We start from the raw sequence: 20,804 nt of genomic DNA on the forward strand, positions 1-20,804 counted from the left end.
AAAATAAATGTTTAAAAGTAATCATTTAAAAATAAATGCTGTTTCACATTCTGCTCCTGAGATAAAAGGGATTTTCTGCACACACACACACACACACACACACACATACATACACACACACACACATACACACACACACACACACACACACACACACTCACCTAGTATTTGAAAGAACTCTTTTATTTTGTTTTGTTTTGTTTTGTTTTTTGAGACAGTGTTTCTATGTGTAGTTCTGGCTGTGCTGGAACTCACTCTGTAGACCAGGTTGGCCTCAAACTCACAGAGATCCACCTGCCTCTGCCTCCTGAGTACTGGGATTAAAGGCATGCACCACCACCACTCAGCAAAAGAACTCTTGATATCCCTGGATCATCAGAATTCTGGGCGTGTTAACAAAGCCCCATTAATGCTGCTGATGTATAGTGTGTGTGTGTGTGTGGGGGGGTGACCTTTCATTTCAGATTTTTGTTTAATAGTCTCGGATGAGTTTTGATTAGTAATTGATAATAAGGAGATTAATCTTACTGAATAAGTCTACTGCAATGTTGACTAAAAAACCCCTATGACATGTTTAAATTTTTGTCCACAGTATATCATGATTGTTAATATATTTTGAAACAGAAGTGTACAGATAGGAGCCACAAAAACAAGCCTTTTTTCCTCATCTGCTTTTATGGTTGTTTCTGTTTGTTTATTTATTGTGATGCTGGTGCTAACACAGAGCCTTGGGCACAGCATGCAGATGCTCTGCCACTGAGTTACATGCCCAGGGCATGGCTTCTGGAAATAGAGACTTTCCATCCAGCTCAGGGTGGTCCTGAGTTGTCTGTGGGCCCAGGGTCACTTTATACTCCTGGTTCTTACCTCAGACTAATGAGTGCTGAGCTTACTACATCAGTGTACTGGTTATTTTATTTTCTGTGTGTGCATGTATACACATTAGGGTGTGTGCGTGTGTGCGTGTGTGTGTGTGTGTGTGTGTGTGTGTGTGTGTGTGTGTACATGCGCGAGAGTAGAGGCTAGAGATAACTTGGTCATTCCTCAGGAGCCATTCACTTTGTTTTTTTGAGATAGTCTCTCACTGGGACCTGGGGCTCACCAATTAGAATAATCCAGAGATCCTCTGGCTTTTCCCAGCACTGGGGTTACAATGCATGCCACCATGCCTGGCTTTTTAGGTGGGTGCTTGATGTTGAACTCAGGTCTGCACGCTTGCATGGAGATCCCTCGGCTGACGGAGCCAGCTCTCTAGCCCTTATAGTCTTCTCCTGTGATGAGCGTGCCTTATTAGACTCCCCGCTGCCATTATTTCTGTAGGTTACATTTAGCAGTCATAGCTTATGAATATCAATTTTAGAGGGAGGTTTTGTGTCCAAACATAAGCATAACATATAAGAGTGTTCTTAAAGAGAGAGGTTATTTTAGATTTGCCATCCTAGCACTAGGGAGGTAGAGATAGGAGGAGCTCTGGGCCTTGCTGGCCAGCTAGGATAGCCTACTTAATGAGCTCCAGGCCAGTGAGAGACCTGAGGTTGTCCTCTGGACTATCCACACAGCACACACACACGCAGCACACACACACCTTCAGATACAAATGAGCACATACATGTGCACACAAACAAATGCACACAGAGAGAAAGCAACAGCCTATTTTCAGATTAAAACCAGGCAAGGATTGTTTTATGTACGCAGCAGACCTTACTGCGATGTAGAACAAAGGTATCACATGGGAAAGAACTGGCCATCCCACACAGTACAGCTTGACCGAGAGCCTCTGGGTGCTGTGCTCACTGCTCCCCCCTGCTGTGATGATGTGCAAAGAGCTCCACATACGAGGCAGAAGCATCTACACCCACGCCCTGTGGTGTACACCGCTTTGTGATGTAGAGTGAACCGCTGCTCTTCAGTGTGATCTATAAAATATCCACACTTACCTCACACCTTTATCCACAGGGTGAGAGGTGTGTAACACGTGGCCCATGGGTAGTAGTCAGCAGTGAAGTCCCCTTCTCCACCCCTCTTCTACTCATATGCATCACTTAAGAACTGTATCGCCCTCAGACTGGGGGCTGCTAGTCCTGTTATGGTGAATTATACCGTGATATGCTTACATTTTTAATCAGTTAAAACCTCTTCAGAAAATCATCGAACCATCTATGTTTATGAAGATTGCACCTCCTCCAGAAAGAACAGATCCTGTCACGTAAGTGTTTTGATTTCATTACTATATTAAGGTCAAGTTGCATTTTAAGGTGTGATGGAGTGTATTAGTTATCTCAAGAACCCCTGAGAGCCTGGCGGTGGTGGTGCACGCCTTTAGTCCCAGCACTCGGGAGGCAGAGGCAGGTGGATCTCTGTGAGTTCGAGGTCAGCTTGGTCTACAGAGCGAGATTCAGGACAGGCAACAAAGCTACACAGAGAAATCCTGTCTGGAGGGGTGAGGAGAACCCCTGAGAATGTGGCCAAGATGGGCTAGAGCCTAAGGTAAGCGAAACACTGAATGCCTTTGCTTAATAAGACAAGACAAAGAGCCGGGTGTGGTGGCTCATGCCTGTAACCTCAACACTTGGGAGGTAGAGGCAGGAGGATGGAGAGTTCAGGGGGTTACTTGAAGCCCTGTGAAAAACAAGCAGACAGATGAAAAGACGGGACAGGTGCTGAGTTCCAGGGTGCCACCCTGGAGGAAGGAGCTGAGGTCTGGAGATGCGAGGGGACGGGTGACTCCTTCCTGAATGAAGACGTGGCTTAATGAGGAACTTGGCCAGCAAGAGCCTCCTTGTGGAATAAGAAGGAAGGACTTCTAAGATCAAGGTGCCTAGTGGTTGCCAGTTTCTGCTCTGTAGGACGGTGTCAACCCACCCCACAGCACCCCAGCTGTTGCTTCCAGATGGGCTCCACAACAAACAAACAAGCAAACAAACTTCCACAGTGATGGAAAGCTGTCGCAGCTTTCCCTTTCGACAGCCTGCAGACCGGTTTCGACTTTGGAGGTAACCCGTTCTTCGTTTGGGTGCATTGTTCTGGCCAGTTTACCCAGGGACCAAAAAAGTCCTGAGTCAGCTCCACGTGAGAGGGGCTTTGTGAACAGGTGCAGGCTGCCAGGCCAGTGTGACCCAACAGGCCTGACGGGGTCTTGCACATAAGTGAAAGAGACAGATACTGTTGGGCTCCTTGAGGAGGCCCCTGTGGGTGAATTATACAATCCGTCCTTGGAATGTCTGAATGGAACCCTGATGCCCTACAAATTACAGCTCTGCTTTTGAGAAGGGATTTCGGACGACTGGAGAAGCTTAGTAGAGATTGAATGTGTAACCAGAGGCCATCAGGTCACCATGGAACCTCAGCTGCCGTCACACTGAGGGGTGTCTGACTCCTCAGCCATGAAGTTGGGGGTCCCGGTGATGCTACACCATCCAATGGAAATGGTGCATGGGATTACTTACTTACCCTGGATAAAGGTGCTTTATCCTGGACACAGCTGGGCTTTCCCAATATGCGCTGCTTTTCTGTAGACTTAAACATGTCCCTTCCACCATCTTGGTATTCCACACTGTGGGGTTCAGACTGGAGAACTCAATTCACAGCAAATACAGTACAGTAGTCTATCCGTGATCCATGAGATCCGTTCTTACTATGTTCCCTTCCGCCCTGAAACAACCCCCTCAACTTAAGAGTGGAATGGCCTCTCTCATAGGTCAGTCACAGCAGAAACCCTCGGACCTGGGCAAGGTTCTCCAGAAGGTTTTGAACACTCTGAATCAGTTACCGGAACCTGGTGTGTTTTCCCCCACAGCCGGCAGTCAGTGGTCCATGAATCCAAGGGTGGAAGTGAGAACAGCTGCTCATCACCACTCCTCGTGATTCATGAACCCAACCTCCTCTCCTGTTCTTCTCCTGTGCTGCCCTGAACTAGAAGTTAAGGCAACCACATGGCCACGGGGTCCTCATGACCCAGCATCCACAGGCAAAGGAGGGAGTCACTGCCCTGGTAAAGCTACGGAAAGCCTGGCAAAAGGGGAGGAGTCTCCTAATGTTACCATTCCCCACCATTAAAGGTTTTTTGCATTAAAAACTATGTGGGGGCCCTAGAAATATAGCTCAGTGGTTAAGAGCACTGGCCATTCTTCCGGAGGACTGGGGTTCTGTAGCATGGATCGTAAAGGGTCTTATGAATAAAACCAAACCTGGAGCCAGGTATTGGGGTGAACGCTGGAATATTAGAGAAGCAGAACAAGCCACACCCACCTCATCTTGCCAGTTCCTCAGCTGATCCTGTTTCCTCAGACTAGAAACGTCTGAGTCCTCATCCAAATGGATCTCAGCTGAACTGTTACTCAAAAGCCTAAAAGCTTAGCTAACCCAGTTCCTGGTCCTCATGCCTTATATACCTTTCTGCTTTCTGCCATCACTTCCTGGGATTAAAGGCGTGAGTGACCATGCCTGGCTGTTTCCAGTGTGGCTTTAAACTCACAGAGATCCGGATGGATCTCTGCCTCCCAAGTGATAGGATTAAAGGCATGTGTGCCACCCTTTTCTGGCCTCTATATCTAGTGGCTGTTCTGTTCTCTGACCCCAGATAAGTTTACTAGGGTGCACAATATTTTGGGGGACACAGTATCACCACAGGGTTCAGTTCCCAGCACAAGGTAGCTCACAACCACCTGTAACTCCAGTTCCAAAGTCTGACACCCTCCTTTGGCTTCCATGGGCACTGCACACACATGGTGCTCAGGTACCCATGCAGGCAAAAGACCAATACACACAAATAAATGAAATCTTAAAAAAAAAAAAAATTCAGAAAAATCACTTGGCATGGGGGCATGCCATGGCATGTATGTGGAAGTCAGGACAACTTGTGGAAGTTGGGTCTCTCCTTCTTCCTCATGATGCCAGGGATGGAACTCAGGTTCAGTTTTGGCAGCAAGTACCTTTACCTGCTGAGCCATCTCACGGGCCCTGAATTGGAATTTCATAAGAAAACTACAACATACTAATTTGCACAGGACTGTTCATGGCCCTGAGGAAGGAAAGGTTTAACCACACCGCCAGGGAAGGATCCAGCTGAAGCGCTTGCTAGCATAGAGGAAGGACGGAATGGGCAGTGATGGGAGGAAAGGTACAGGCTGTGGCATAGGGGTACTTACAGAAACAAGGGGTGTGCCTCTTGTGTTTCCTCACTGTGGTGATAAATTTGCCTGAAGATCAGAGAACAGAACAAGCCACCAGATTAAACACAGAAGCCAGGCAGTGGTGGCACACACCTTTAATTCCAGCACTTGGGAGTCACAGGCCTTTAATCCCAGCGCTAGGAAAGCTGAGACAGGAAGTGATATGAGTGAGAGGAGAAAGGTATATAAGGTGTGAGGAGACAGGAACTAATGTCTTTCAGCTGAGGAAAGCTTTTCAGGCTGAGGAGTCCTAGAGCTAAGAGGTAGCTTGTTCTTTTGTGTCTCATCTTTCAGCATTCACCCAAATATCAGGCTCTGGGTTTTTTGTTTTTGTTTTTTTATAAAAAGACCATGTAGCAATTCAAGTTACACCTCACCAGTTAGTTATGAATATATTTATGTGTGTGTGTAAGTAGTTTTGTTTTTTCTCTCTCTCTTATCCCTACATCATACAACATCACAAAACTGAAGTTTTGGAATGTTGAGAAGAGTAAAGTTCACTCAAAACTTTATTTCCTCTTCTGGTCTGTTGGCAGAGTTGTATCATGTCAGGTGGAACTGTGATCATGTGATTGTCTTCATTTGGAGGTTCAGAATGATTGAAGAAAGGTTGGGCAGTGGTGAACATGCCTTTAAACCTAGCACTTGGGAGGCAGAGTCAGGCAGACCACTGTTGTGGGATATTTGTACACTATGTGAAAACATACTGCTGTGATTGGTGTAATAAAGAGCTGAATGGCCAATAGCTAGGCAGGAGGTATAGACAGGACTTCCTGGGCAGAGAGAGGAAGTAGGAGGAGATAATTGAGGCTCACAGGAGACACCATGGAGACATGGAATGAGTCGGACACACAGAATGGGAGAGATGTAAAGGCCATGTGGTAGAATGTAGATTAATAAAAATATATAGGTTAATTTAAGTTATAAGAGCTAGTGGGACAAGCCTAAGCTAAGGCCAAGCTTTCATTGTTAATAATAAGTCTCCGTGTCATTATTTGGGAGCTGGCTGACGGGACAGAGAAAGACTCATTACAGACCACTGGGTAGCCATGTGGTGCTACTACTTCTTGAACCGGGGAATACGATGGAAAGGACCTAGTTAGAGAATGGAGAAGTTGTGCATTCTATTTTTGAACATGTTGTACTTAAGGGCTCATCTCTGTATATAGCAAGGACGAGGGTTTACAGAACTGCCAAGTGTTAACTGTGACACTCCCTAGCTGTTAGACGTGTAAGGAAATTGTTTAATCTCTTTACTGCTGGCTTTCTTGTATGTCAGGTGGATTCAATAATTCTTATCCTGTGGGTTTGATGGAATAAGACAATCAGTATAGACAGACACAGGTGTACGGTGCCGGCACAAAACCTAGTCCAGAGAATTAGTTGTTCGAGAGAATGAGGGACTCTGAAGGCAGATTTGGCTATAAATAGTGGTCGAAGGACCAGACTCCAATACTTTGTATTTCTCCTTCCTTTGCATCTCCTCCTTTGCCATCCCTCCTGCCCACAACCTTGATAGGACAAGTAACCAAGAGAGCACTTCTTCCTTAGATCCATCGTGAGAGCACTGCCCCCGGATTCTGATTCTTACCTTCTTCCTTCGCTCCGTCTTCTTGACGGCCCATGGTAGTGGGTGAGCTGGTACAAGAAAACATTTCAAAACAGCAGCGACCACACTGATTTTAGGGATGAGCTTTTATATAACGTTGGCATTTAACTCTGTTACCATTTTTCAGAAATGTCATTACTCCACAACGAGTAGAATACCCAGCATTCTTATCCCCAGAATTGAACGTTACCGTCGGGTCTGCTGAAACCAGCCAGCCATCTGCGGCGGTGCGACTTGAAAAACTCCGTGAGAAACCCCGGGAAAGGTAACGCGAGCCACATTTCATGTATGTACATGTAGTCTGTGTCATTCCACATTCCCCGTGTTGAGCCACGGGCTCCCCGCAGGCCTGGGATGCTCCTTGTGATGCTGTTTCGTGTGTCCATTGACCATTTCTCAGCAAATTAGGGCTTGATTATGGTAAGAAAAGAGGTGAAAACCCATTCATAAGAAAGAAAACAAGTTGCTTCCTTCAGGCGCGTCTCTTCTCTGTCTCCTGTGCTCTTTTCCCTCAGCCTCCTCTCTGTCGGTTCCTCTGGCTCACGCTCCATCTCACTGGCTCGTCCTTTCTTTTTAATCTGCTCTTGAACTAATCCAAGCTTGGATTTTGGTTACTTTCTCCCTCAGTTATGGGATTTCCATGGCTTTGCACAGCTCCTCCCTTTCTGCCGAAACGCTCAGCCTTGGCTTCTCATCCCTGGGTCATAGTTGTCTTTGTGCTAAATAGTCCAGACCTCTGTAAATTACCACAGGCATTGTGGCTTAATCTGTAGGCATTTATTTCTCCTAATTCTGGTGAAGAGATCCAGCATCATGACACTGGCTGAATTCATTTCATGACCTATAATTTAATATGTGTTTGTTTACCCTTTTCAGTCTCTAACCATTCCATTCTTAAGGGGTTTGTTGGGGGGTTTTGTTTTGTTTTGTTTTGTTTTGTTTTGAGAAAAGAGTGTATGGTCCTTGAAAAATACCATTATGTATTTGGTACTTGGAGAATACATGACATACAGTAGATATTCAGTGAGTCTTGGCTAAACAGACAAGATGTCAGATTAGAGGACAAAGGTGTGCCCTCTGGTCATCCAGCTCACGTTAATGAATTTATGAAGATGATAGCTAATATGTGCACATACTCACTTTCTATGTAGGTTCTCCTAGGTTATTTCAGACTATCTCACTGTATAACATCGACAACAAAATCTGGATGAAATAGATTCTGAAATTTTATTTGAAAGCAATGAGTTATAAAAGTGAGTATTTGCTGATCCAAGATGCCAGGAAATACAGAGGTCCAGGGATGCTGAGTCTGCTGTTTGGCGCCATCATTTTCAAGGGACTTGGTGGCAGCCAAGATGATAAAAAGCTGAGCAGAGCTAAGGTAGACACGCAGCCCTGAAGCAGCAAAAGCCAGAGGTCAGTGTATCCCAAAGACGATGAGCTCCATAATACCCAGACTTGTACTTGGGCTGCCAGTGAGCTATGACAGACTGTGTCTAAATGTCATGGCCTAGTTCCCTCAGTTCCTACCACTGATCCATACCACTGGTCCCTACTCTGGAGGTAGAAGTAAGAGTGAGCCCGAAAAACACTGATCTTTCTGAGAATGGAAGCCAGGTTTGATCACTCTAATCTTAATCTCAGATGCTTTGAGGTGATCTGAGTTACCAGGGTTCTTAACCTAGCAGGCTGCCAGAGGTAAATGCATGCCTTCTGCAGAGGAAAAAACACACAAGAGCCTCAAATTCATTCTACAAAGTTCCAAATACAGTGTCCTGCACTCAGGAAGACAGCTATATGCAAGAGAATGTAGTATTTTTCACACACACACACACACACACACACACACACACACACACACACACACACACACACCCTAAGAGCAAACAGTGAAAACAAATACACTAAGCACAGACTTACAGGAGTGCCAAGTGTCAGATCTAGGTTCCGAATAGCAATAGTTGCTACAGATAGAATGTTTATGCTTTGCACATTCATATGCTGAAGCCATAATCCCTTATTGATGATGTTTCAGGGCAGCACCTTCCATTTTGTTGACTACAGCCTTATATTGAGATTTAATCTGTTCTGTCATTTGTGTGTCCCCAAATGGACACACAATGCAAGAGTCAGGTCAATTTGGTACAATTTCTTTGGTAAGGCTGATATTGGGTTCTTTTATCATGCAGCATGTGATGCTTGCCTTTGCAGTTTATTTATTTATTTATTTTACACCTTTGCAATTTTTTTAATTTGTTAGTTTTTGTTAGATTCCATCCTGTATTTCTGGAAATACGCTATCAAAATGGTGTTATTCTAATTCTACCACTTTGTTTTTATTTATTAAATGGAATAATTTTATAAATCTCCTTCTTGGTTGCCCAGTGTTAACATTTTCTGTAGGGAAGGATGGGTGAATGCTGGATTGCCTTTTTCTTTCAGTCACACCTGGTTCTTAGGTTGGTTTCTGATCATTCTTCAAAAGCAATGCATTGGTTGTCTCTTGCTGCATTGAGAACCACCCTGAATGTAGGTCTGTTGCAAGTTTCTGTAGACTACCCTTTTTATCTTTTCTTCATGGCTGGGTTCATTTGTACCAGGAATAGATGAAACACAAGAAAGCTTTGCTCACCCATCTGCCAGTTGGTTCCAGCTAAGAGCTGGGCCCTGAGTTTTCCTTGTGTCTTCCCAGTTGGTTCCAGCTAAGAGCTGAGCCCTGAGTTTTCCTTGTGGCTTCTGGTAGGCTGTGCTGGCTTCATTACAGAATGGCATTCTGAAATCAGAGTTGAAGAGGGGCATGCACTACTGTGCAAATGTTCCTCGTACTTAGGTTTATGTCGAATTAACGGTGTCCCACTGGCCAAGGCAAGTCTCATGACCATCCTTGGGGATAAATACATGGGGAGTTCTATAATTAGACTTTTGAAGAGAAAAGTAGTTAGGAGATATTGTAGCCAAACACAGTGTTCCCTGAATTCTTATATATGGAAGTCCTCAATACTGACTTTTTGGTTTTAAAGTTTTAACTACTTTGCTATGAGGTTTGTTATCAATGCCACTCACGGGCTTTTGGTTGCTTCTTACATTCGATTACTTTCTGCAGGGAACTGAAAAGACTCAGAAACTGCTGCCTACAGCCTCTGCCATCCCAGATTTCCCACTTCCACATCTTCTCAGTGAGCTCCAGCAGCACAGGGCAATTCGCCATATAATGTACATCATATCAGTTAAGAAGCAAGAATATTTTTAAAGGGGAGCGCATGCTTTGTAGCTAGAGTTTTTCTGCCTTGCCCACAGTCAGGACAAATCTTTGTCACCCACCAGTCCCACAGCCGCTCAGACCCAACCAAGTAAACACAGAGACTTCTATTGCTTACAAACTGTATGGCCGTGGCAGGCTTCTTGCTAACTGTTCTTTTATCTTAAATTAATCCATTTTCATAAATCTATACCTTGCCACGTGGCTGGTGGCTTACCGGCGTCTTTACATGCTGCTGGTCATGGCGGTGGCTGCAGTGTCTCTCTGCCTCAGCCTTCTGCTTCCCAGAACTCTCCTCTCTCCTTGTCCCACCTACTTCCTGCCTGGCCACTGGCCAATCAGTGTTTTATTTATTGACCAATCAGAGCAATTTGACATACAGACCATCCCACAGCAATGCTTTGTTGAAAAAATATTATATATACATTCAGTGACAAAAAGCATGGACATACAGTAGTAGACCAGGTGTTTTCCCCCTCCCCGATCCCAATTCTTACTGTTATTATTTGTGTTGCTGAACACAGGGCCTCAAGCATTCTAGGCAAATGCTCTCTATCATTGAGTTACACCACCATCCTTCTCAATTAATATGTTAAAGTTTTAATCTCTGATGTAACAATATTTAAGGTAGAGCTTCAGGGAAATAACTGGAGCTGGATTAAGTTTGAGGATGAAGTCCTTATAATGCAATCAATGTCCTTATAAAAGTTACAAAAAGAGAAGAAGACATGGTATCCATCCCTCCACTAGGAGGATACAGGAAGATGGCCACCTGAAGCCAGGAGACACTCACCAGAATCTGGGCAAGCTGGCACCTCGGTATTAGACATCCTATCTAGCCTTGAGAATTGTGAGAAATAAATGTCTGTTGTTTAATCCACCCAATATATGGTATTCTGTTGTTGCAGCCCAAACTGACCAAAATAAGGCAATTAAAACACCAAGAATACATAATACATTATTGAATAATTTTTGAAATGTGTTTATAAAGCTTAAATAATAATAATAAAGTTATTACCTGTATAAGAACTACATCGTTATCACTAATGTCAGAAATGCCTTTATGAGAGACATCTGTCTCTTTAATTATTTCCTATACCCATGACCTTATTTTTCTTGTAATCATTGCTTTTAACTGTGTCCTTAGATATCACATTGTTAGTTTCTCACTTTTTGAACTTCTTATAAAATGGAACATATCGTATTATTCTTCTGTGAATTTTACCATATGTAAATATATATATATATACACACCCCTCTGCCACTTGCTTTTTTCATCTATAGCTGATTGCTTTGTTTAGGTTGGAAAAAATGAAAAAGGAGTATAGAAATTTGAACACATGGATGGAGAAAGCTGAGTACTTAAAAAACCTTATTACTCCAAAAGTGGCTTACCAAGATTCTGAGGTAACTGACAAAATGTGTTCTCTCATCTGTAGCATGTCCTACATTGTTTAATAGAAACATGCTTTGATAATGTAAAATGTTTGATCAGATAATTGCTTATTACCATTAAATAAAATACTATTCACAGTTCATATTCTTCTCTGTATTAGTAATGTACCACCTGGTAAGCGTTTATTCATAATTTATAAGGTTGAATTAATTGGCCAATTTAAAGTCTATCTTTCAGTGGCATTTAGTCTGTCCACCAAGTTGCATATCCATTACCACAATCAATTTTAGAACATTTTTACTATTTCTAAACAGAAGTAGCCCAACACCGTGAGTCAATACTTTCTCAGTTCTCCAATTGCCCTCTGAAGCAGCCAATCTATTTTCTTAAATATACATTTGCCCATTCCAAACATTGCATAAAAGTGGAATTATATGTAAATACGTGGTCCTTTGTAGCTTACGTTTTTCTCTCTTACCATAATGTTTTCTGCGTGCTTTCTTGTTGGTAGCATGTATCAGCATTCCATTTGTTTCCAGATACATTTTATTTATGTGTTCATCCACTGATGTGGATGTATATACTATTGTATATACTACTGAGCTATAGTGGAGGATACTGCTGTGGACTTTCATGGGCAGACTTCTTTGTTTTCTTGAGATGGACTGAGTTTCCCAGACGAACCTCAAACTTGGAGTTTTCTGCCCTAGCCTCCCAAGTGCTCAGATCACAGATGTGGACCAGAATACTTAGCTTTCTTATAGATGTTTTTGTGTGAACAAATGTTTTTAATTTTCCTTCAGGAATGCCCAGGACCAGGACCTGGGTCAAATGGCAATTCCCAATTTAAAGTTTTGAAAAATTGCCAAATTATTTCTACAAGCAGCTTTGCTATCTTACATTCCAAAAAAATGTGGGATGGTTTTGAGTCTTGGGTACTTGTTGGTTTTCCACATAGTCATTATTGCTAGTCCTAATGTTACTGACATTATCGTGAATTCAGAGTGCTGACTCACACATTTTTAGTTTACATTTTTCTGATGATGGATGGTGGGAACGCTTTTTTCAAACACTCACCGACCATTTGTATATCTTCTTTGGATAAATATTTATTCAAATCTTTCAACAAATTTTAAATGGGATCTTTTGCCTTATTTTTGAACTGCAATGGTTTTTAAAAATGTATTTGAAATTTAGATATTCAATCTAACTTATACATTTTGGTCAATAAATAAAGGATTCCTAGCTCAAATAAAACATTTACTGAGATCACAACCCTGAAATACTAGTCATACTGTATTGATATTTTTATGTTTTACAATTTCTCTGTAATAATTGGGCAGCAATATAATGTTATGGGTGTTAAGTTAATTGCTATGTATTAATATAGAGTGAATATTTTGGGGAAAACTTAGAGCAGTTGTTAGAGAGGGTGGATTTTTGCTCTTATTTTTAAAGGTACGTTATACAAAAGTTCAACGTCATGTTACATTACAAATTTCCTTGGACTTTTGTAAATATAGACATAATTTTAAAGACATAGGCCATAATGTAGACAATGAAAACACAGCCCCTGGTGTCCTCACTCTCTCGTGACGTTACACGGTTAACATTGCTGTTGGCCTCTCGGTCTCTTCTACTTGCAGTTCCTGACTTAAGTGCTAAGAGTCTCCATTCTCGGGTTTCTTCTCTCAGGAGCAGCAACTGCTCTTGAAATCGTGCTCCTTGGGGTGACTTTCTCACCAACTTCTTCTTGTCCTCTGTAAATTTAGAGGAAAAGTGTGTGTATTAAACTTGTATTAGGCCGGGCGGTGGTGGCGCACGCCTTTAATCCCAGCACTTGGGAGGCAGAGGTAGGCGGATCTCTGTGAGTTCGAGGCCAGCCTGGTCTCCAAAGCGAGTTCCAGGAAAGGCGCAAAGCTACACAGAGAAACCCTGTCTTGAAAAACCAGAAAACAAACAAACAAACAAACAAACAAAAAAACCTTGTATTAACTTTGTGTTCTTATCTATGAGTTTTATGACAGAAATTAATAATATTCATTAAATAAAATTATGAAAGCAGAAACATTTTAGTTCTTTAAGTATTTTGCCCAACATGTTTTCTTTCTTTCTGTGTGTGTCTAGGAAGTTAGTTTGATTGAAGTATCTGAACACAATTATAGTCTATTGGAAGAAGAGCATGAAAATGTGTCACATGGTAAGAAAAAAATCATGTTTATTTTTATGTTTATTATCAAGATAATTAAAGCAAGGTGTTATAAAAGTTACTAATTTGTTTTAAATGGATTTTATTTTTGTCATACATCAATATATATTTTATTATTGTACAAATTACATTTGTATTTTGTAAGAATTTCAAAGGAAAGTTTTAGACTCCATTAAGAGTTTTTTAACTTTTAAAATGATTTTACGTGTGTGGATGTTTTGTCTGCACACATGCCTGCGTACCAGGTGTATTCCTGGTACCCTCAGAGGCCATCGGAGAGCGTCATTTCCCCTAGGGCTAGAGTTAGCGGTGGTTGTGAGCCATCCCTGGGTGCTGGGAAACGAATCTGGTTCCTCTGCAAGAGCAGCCAGTGCTCTGACTGCTCAGTCGTTTCTCCAACCCCACGAGTTGAAAACATTGTAATGGCCCTTTGCTTCCTTAACGATAGGAAAAATTTAAATCTCAACTGTGAGGTTTATAAAGATATTTTGTTAAGCATTTTGAACTGTAGAACTATTAAGGTAGGGCGTGTGTGTGTGTGTGTGTGTGTGTGTGTGTGTGTGTGTGTGTGTGAAATAGAGAGGGGGAGAGACAGAGACAAGAGAGACAAAGAGAAAGAGACAGGCAGAAAGAGAGAGAAATGATGGTGGAGGAAATTCAATTCTTATCTAACGTGAGAACTTAGCCGTAAATTATCACTGAGAGGTTTAGTTAATGAACAGTGGCGTTTGCACGGTCACCTAAACATCTCTCGCTTATTTAGAAAGCAAGTGCAGGTATACCGCTGTCTTTAAACACATGGTTATCTATCTTTAAAGTCTTTAATTCCAGTGTGTAATATGATTTAATGTTGCAAGACTTTTGCTGCAACTTAACACCTGTCCAAGCTATTTCCATTCCCTCCTGCGGTGTGGGCCATATATACAGATGTGTGCGTGTTCATACCTCTGTCACTGTGCTAACCTGGTATCTTCAACCTACACTACGTGATGAGCAAGCTTCTTTTTAGTGCTGTTTTTACTGTTTGATTGCAGCACTAAAGATGAAGCCTGGGACCTCACACATGCTAGGCAAGCACTGTGCCTGCCACCCACCTCCCTCCACAGTCCTGACGCTCATGCTTTAAGTGGAAGATAATCACAGACTCTCTTCAGTATTGCATACGGAGAAAACGTAGTATCTCTCTCTCTCTTACTGTGGGGCTTTTTGTATTCTGCTTTTCACTTATCCAGAAGGTTTTGTTGTTGTTGTTTTTGTTTTTCAAGACAGGGTTTCTCTGTGTAGTTTTGATGCTTGTCCTGGATCTCACTCTGTAGACCAGGCTGGCCTGGAACTCACAGAGATTCACCTGGCTCTGCCTCCCGAGTGCTGGAATTTAAGGTGTGTGCCACCAATGTCCCGGCTTTTCAGAAGGTTTTTGTATTCCATTTTTTCATATCCAATGGATCATCTAATGACTTGATTCCTTTTGGTATTTCTGAAGCCTCCAGCATTACAGTGCGTGTGTGTGCACATGTGCGCACACACACACACACACACCATACACACACACATACACACACATACACACACATATACACACATATACACACACATACACACACATATACACATACAAACACACACACCATACACACACACACACATACACAGAATTAAAAGATCTAAAATAAACGACTTAGTTTCATATCACTAAGAACTAGAACAGAAACCAACTTCAAAGTTAGAGGAAATAAAGATCATATTAGAAAATGTTTTTTCAATTAGAGAATAGAAAACATCAATAAAGTGTAGATTTTTAAAAGGTAAATAATTTTGACAAATTGAGCTAGACTAAGAAAAGAATGAAATGTGGCTGGAGAAATGGTTCAGAGGTTAAGAGTCTTTGGGGCTCTTGCAGAGGACCTGGGTTCAGTTCCCAGGACCCATATGGCAGCTCACAGCCATCTGTAACTCCAGTTCCAAGGGATCCAACACCCTCTTCTGACCTTCCCAGGCAACAGGCACGCATGTGATGTACAGACATACATGCAAGAAAATACTCACATACATAAAATAAAATAAATCTAAGAAAGAAAGAAAAAAACTTACTAGGTTTGCTGGCCTTAAACTCAAACAATCCGCCACCTTTGCCTCCCACATGCCACTATCCTGGCCCCTCCCCCAACTTTATAATGTATAGTTTTTCTCGGAACAAGGCAAGGATGTCGTTCCCTGAGACTTGTATTGAGCACAGTACTAGAGGCCCTAATAGAGCAATTGGTCAAGAAAAAGAGATTAATGCCATCCAACTCAGAAAGGACGATGGCAAAATTCTGTTTTTACGGGACATGACCTGACATTTGCAGAATCTTTATTTAGCCTTTCATAATTTCACTTACAATGTATATGGTGTATCTTGGCTATATCCAATCCAAATCTCCCCTTACTTCGTCTGGACCTCCCAAGACTTTGCTTCCCAACTTCATGTTATTGTCTCTTTTTTAATAACTCATGAGCCCCGCGAGTGCTGCCTGCATGCATGTGTGTATGCATCCACTGGAACATAGGCAGCCTGCCAGCAGCCACACACCCAAAGAAAAATGACTGTCCCTTCTCTAGCGGCCATCGATGTCAGCAGCTCCCCAGGTAGGGGCAGAACCTATGAGAGCCTGCCCCATCCACGCTGGAGTGTTGACTGGCTTGATTTTATACAGGTCTCGTGTAAGTAACCATAGCTGCTATGAGTGTGTGAGTGCAATGCCCACGTTATATCCAGCATACAGCATTTCACAACACATACACACACACACACACACACCGCCCCCGTCTTCTGAAAGTCTCTCTACTCATGGTTCCACACTCCCTGAGGGGGTTGATATAAATGTTGCACTCAGTGCTCACTTCTCAGCGCGCTGACCAGCCCTGGGTTTCTGCACCGACTGCTGCCTACTGCAGAGACAAGCTTTTCCCACCAAGGTTGAGAGCAGAACTAATATGGGTCCAGACACAGATGTGTAGAAGGCAGCTTGACGGCACAGGACATGATCTTGTATGTGCCACACCCAAAAGACTCCACAAGAAAAACACACTAGAACTAATCAATAAATCTGACAAAGCTGAAAGTTATAAAGTCATGTAAAAAAGTACTTTCATTCTGCCTATCACCCATGAGCTATCTGAAAGAGAAAGTGAATTAAAGAGAATTAGAGACTTAGATGAGACTTGAAACTGTAAGATTTTTCAGGTGATATATGAGGAAAAAATCAATGACATTAGTGCAAGTGAGAATTCCTTTAATGAGTCAGGAAAAGTGCACGTACCCAAAGCACAAACAGATGGCCGGGCTGTGTCCCGCTAAAGAGCTTTGGACAGGGAAGAGTGAGTGAAGAGGTAACGCACAGATCTGCAAAGCATGTGTCTGGTAAATGGTACTCTCCAAATTACATAAGGAATGTTTTCAACTCACTAACAACAATAACAAATCAAATTTAAGTAACCTGATTAAAATGGCTTAGGCACTTGTATATAAATCTCTACAAAGAGAAAGACAAATGTTCAGCATCACTAATCATCAGTTCAGTGTAAATCAAAGTCATGATAAAATGTCATCTTAGACCTCATCCTATGGTTGATACCAAAAAGAGAACATGCATTGGCCAGGATGAGAGGGAATGGAAACCTTGAACATTGTTAGTGGACTGTCAAATGGCTGGGACTCGGGGAACAGTATGAAGATTACACACCAGTTCATACACACATGTTCATATATACATACATTTTCTTGTTTCTTATCTGCTCCCCCTATCGTCCTAGAAACTTGTCAGCCTGTTTTCACTAAGGTACTTTTCATGTTTGAATAGCTGCTTTAATAACTCTTTACTTGAAGGGAGAAAAATTATAACCATAGCTAATCAGTGTAGATACATTTGAGTAATTCAATGTTATTTAAATAAAACAGCGTATTCATTATTTTTTAAAACAGATATCCATTATAGAAAATCTGATACTATTTCAACTGAGGTAAGAGAATTTCTTTTTTTTTTTTTTTAAGATTTATTATATTTTGTGTCTTGCCTGCCTGTGCAACACATTCATGCCTAGTTCCTGCAGAGGCTAGAAGAGGGCTAAATCTCTCCTGGAACGGGAGTTACAGATGGTTGTGGGCCACCAGGTGGGCTAGGAATCATACCGGGTCCTCTGCCAAGGCAGTCAGTGCTCTTAACCACTGAGCCATCTCTCCAGCCCCCGGAGGATTTCTGATCGTCATTATTCTGGGGAGGGATGGAATAGTCAGTGGTGGAAGACAGATGCAAATCAAGAAGCATCCCTAACGTTACCCAGTTACTTCTGTTGTGACAGTGTCTATACTCTTAGAGATCTTTAAGTTAAATCACTCCATGGAAGCAGACTCGGGGACAAAGCAATAACCATTTAGGGTGCAGAGCAAGGGAGAGGGGTGAAGGTGTGAAGGGAGAAAAGGGGGAACCCGTGGAGCTCTGCATAGGCTCGGAAAGCAGAAGGTCTGGCCACATTTTTACTTTCTCCAGAAGCACTTACCATGCTGTGAACGTGGTCCGTGTAATAAAGTATCCATTGCATCACAGAAATCAGGAAAAAGTGGAATTCACTTCATAGAATGTTTCATTCTATTCAGGAATAAATCGTCATGTAAATCCGTGAAGAATAAAAACTTTGCCTCTGCTTTTTTGATGCTACTTAATTATTTCCATCAGGCTCAGTGACTCCGAAATGTCAGCTGAAGAATCAGCATGTATGATGTATGATTTTTTTCCAAGTAAAAGAAAGGAGTTAGGGAAGCAAGATGGAGAGAGACGTTTGTATAACATTGAATTTACTTAGCTTAAGAAGCTAGCCTTCATGGTTCCTTTCTTGGTATTGTTTTGCTGTTCCATTTTCCTTTAGCTAATGTAATTGCGATATTGCCCTTTGTGTCATTTTGATACTAAAGTTTCCCTTGATTCTGGACATTGGTCATGGTCTGACAATGTAACAACAGCCCCCAGATTTCCTTAACATGTCACCAATTTATGCAATCCAGACATATGCAAAGGGCTGCTCCGTAAACCGCTCCTTTGTCAGATTGTGGATAACAGTCTCAGGCAAGTCTAAGATTTCTCAATGTCTTCTTGAGGAACTCACTAACTTACAAATGTCAATGGTAGTATTTAAAGGACAAAGGTACAATGGATTTTGATTCATTAACTTTAAATGCTCATTCGTGAATAATGATCACATTTATTTTCTTAATCTCTTTGTAGTCTACGGACAAGAGCGACAAGGAAAACCTGGTCATACCAGCTTTGAGACTGTCGGACCAAGGTTACCCAGAGCCCTTTCTTCAGAGAAGCAGTGAATCAGTGCCGGAGGACATTCCGCTGCCCCCCATTCACAGCCTGCAGATAATAGAGGAGGATGAGGTGCAGTATCCACACGCCCCTTTTGTGTGGGAAGACAAGCCACAGGAAGAGCGGAGTGTGATGTTGCCATTGGATGAACAGCTGCTTCCCAAACCAAGCATTTTAAGAATAGCCTCTTCTCTACAGGAGGTAAAGTCGAGACATGTACCCGTAAACCCTGAGAGCGTGAGGAGGAGGAGGAGTTTAGGTTTCTTTCCGAATGAGTGAGGTGTCAAAGCAGACATTTGAGCTGAGAGGAGAGGGCTAGTCCGGGGTCTGGAGATTTGAAAGTCAAAGGTGGCTTCCAAGGCAAAATCCAACAGGAGCTCAACTAAGCGTTTCCCCACAGCAAAACTTCAGACAGGCAAACCCCAAAGAATTATTTTTTAAATCGATTAAATACCAATAAATTTAAAATTCTTCAAATGTCTCTAAATACATTAAATGTTCTTACTCTGTATGTACTGATCAGTTAAGGGGGAAATTTTTGAAAGAAAAGCAAACTGTCAATAATTAATCCCCAGGTTAGTGTGTGATTCTGCTGAAAATGTAGTAACGATTACAAACATAAACTCAAAGGAGACGGAAGAGCCTAGGGAACTCTTTTAGTAGAATTGTTTAAACTGTTATAGCACACAACTTAGCATGCGTGTCCCCTGGTTTCAGACTCTGACTGTAAAGGTAAGGTACACCAGGTAAGCCTCTCCACAGAGCACTCCCTTTCTGGCAGGCTCCCCATCCAATCTGAACGCTGTTGCTTGCAGCTATTTTAAAAGGCAGCGCAGGACCAGAATGAGTTAGAGACCTCAGTTAAGGTTCTGCTTCTGAATATCCCAGGGACTGTCTTTTGACATCTGAGTGTCTAGCTCTAGTCCTCATCTCTTGATGGAATCAAAGCCATCGCTAAATTCCTTCTGAAATTTCAAAAGATAGACTTGTATTAAATGACTCTAGCTGGGAATTTAATACTTAAGTCAGCAGCTTACAGCAGTATAATTAGAATAATGTTCTTCTTTACTTGATGCAAAGGTAATCCATGCTCATAAAAAAAAAAGTTTTGAAAAGGCTGGGTGGTGGTGGTGGTGGCAGCACACGCCTTTAATCCCAGCACTGGGGAGGCAGAAGCAGGAGGATCTCTGTGAGTTTGAGGCCAGCCTGGTCTACAAAGTGAGTTCCAGGACAGCCAGGGCTATTACACAGATAAACAAAAATGTTTGGAAAACGGAAAACATGAAAGACAAACTAAATAACAATAGTTATAATTCCCTTACCATGCTAACAATTTTAGTTATTTCAATCTTTGTTATTCATATATATATATATAATATATATATATATGTATCCTATATTTTTCGTACTTGAATCAAATTTATTGTTTTTGTTTGTATTAGTGTAGACGAATTTCCAAACAGTCTTATTAAATAAGAAACACGGAGCCAAATATAGGGGTGAAAGCCTTAGAGATCAGAGAAATAGTGAGAGCCACCAACCTTACATCTCCAACTCTGCAGCTACCCAAAAGGGGCTACTTCCTGTCTAATCTGCACCTTTATTGCCTTGCTATTCTGCCCTCTCATTGGCTCTTAGCCCAGCTACATCACTTCCTTGTCACTGCCTGTCTGTACAGACCTCCAGGTCTCTATGGTTGGTACTGGGATTAAAGGTGTGTGTCACCACACTTGGCTCTGTTCCCTAGTATGACCTTGAACACACACACACACACACACACACACACACACACACACACACACAGACTGCCTG

At 42.2% G+C, this 20,804-nt stretch overlaps 1 protein-coding gene across 3 annotated transcripts in view; it reads left to right on the forward strand.

Moving 5' to 3' along the window:
* The window catches only part of Catspert (catsper channel auxiliary subunit tau), a 97,001-nt gene that overhangs the window by 23,712 nt on the left and 52,485 nt on the right, over window positions 1-20,804 (forward strand). For 2 of the 3 annotated variants that reach the window (XM_042260323.2, XM_042260321.2), the window contains 6 exons: window positions 2,127-2,206; window positions 6,908-7,045; window positions 11,341-11,446; window positions 13,563-13,635; window positions 17,609-17,646; window positions 18,906-19,193. In XM_042260323.2, the coding sequence (XP_042116257.2) occupies window positions 2,127-2,206; window positions 6,908-7,045; window positions 11,341-11,446; window positions 13,563-13,635; window positions 17,609-17,646; window positions 18,906-19,193 (723 nt within the window). Of the gene's footprint in view, window positions 1-2,126; window positions 2,207-6,907; window positions 7,046-11,340; window positions 11,447-13,562; window positions 13,636-17,608; window positions 17,647-18,905; window positions 19,470-20,804 lie in introns of those variants that run through there. The other variant, XM_076550342.1, reaches the window with a different exon arrangement.

The sequence above is a fragment of the Peromyscus maniculatus genome, chromosome 13, assembly GCF_049852395.1.
Source record: "Peromyscus maniculatus bairdii isolate BWxNUB_F1_BW_parent chromosome 13, HU_Pman_BW_mat_3.1, whole genome shotgun sequence".
Lineage (NCBI taxonomy): Eukaryota > Metazoa > Chordata > Mammalia > Rodentia > Cricetidae > Peromyscus > Peromyscus maniculatus.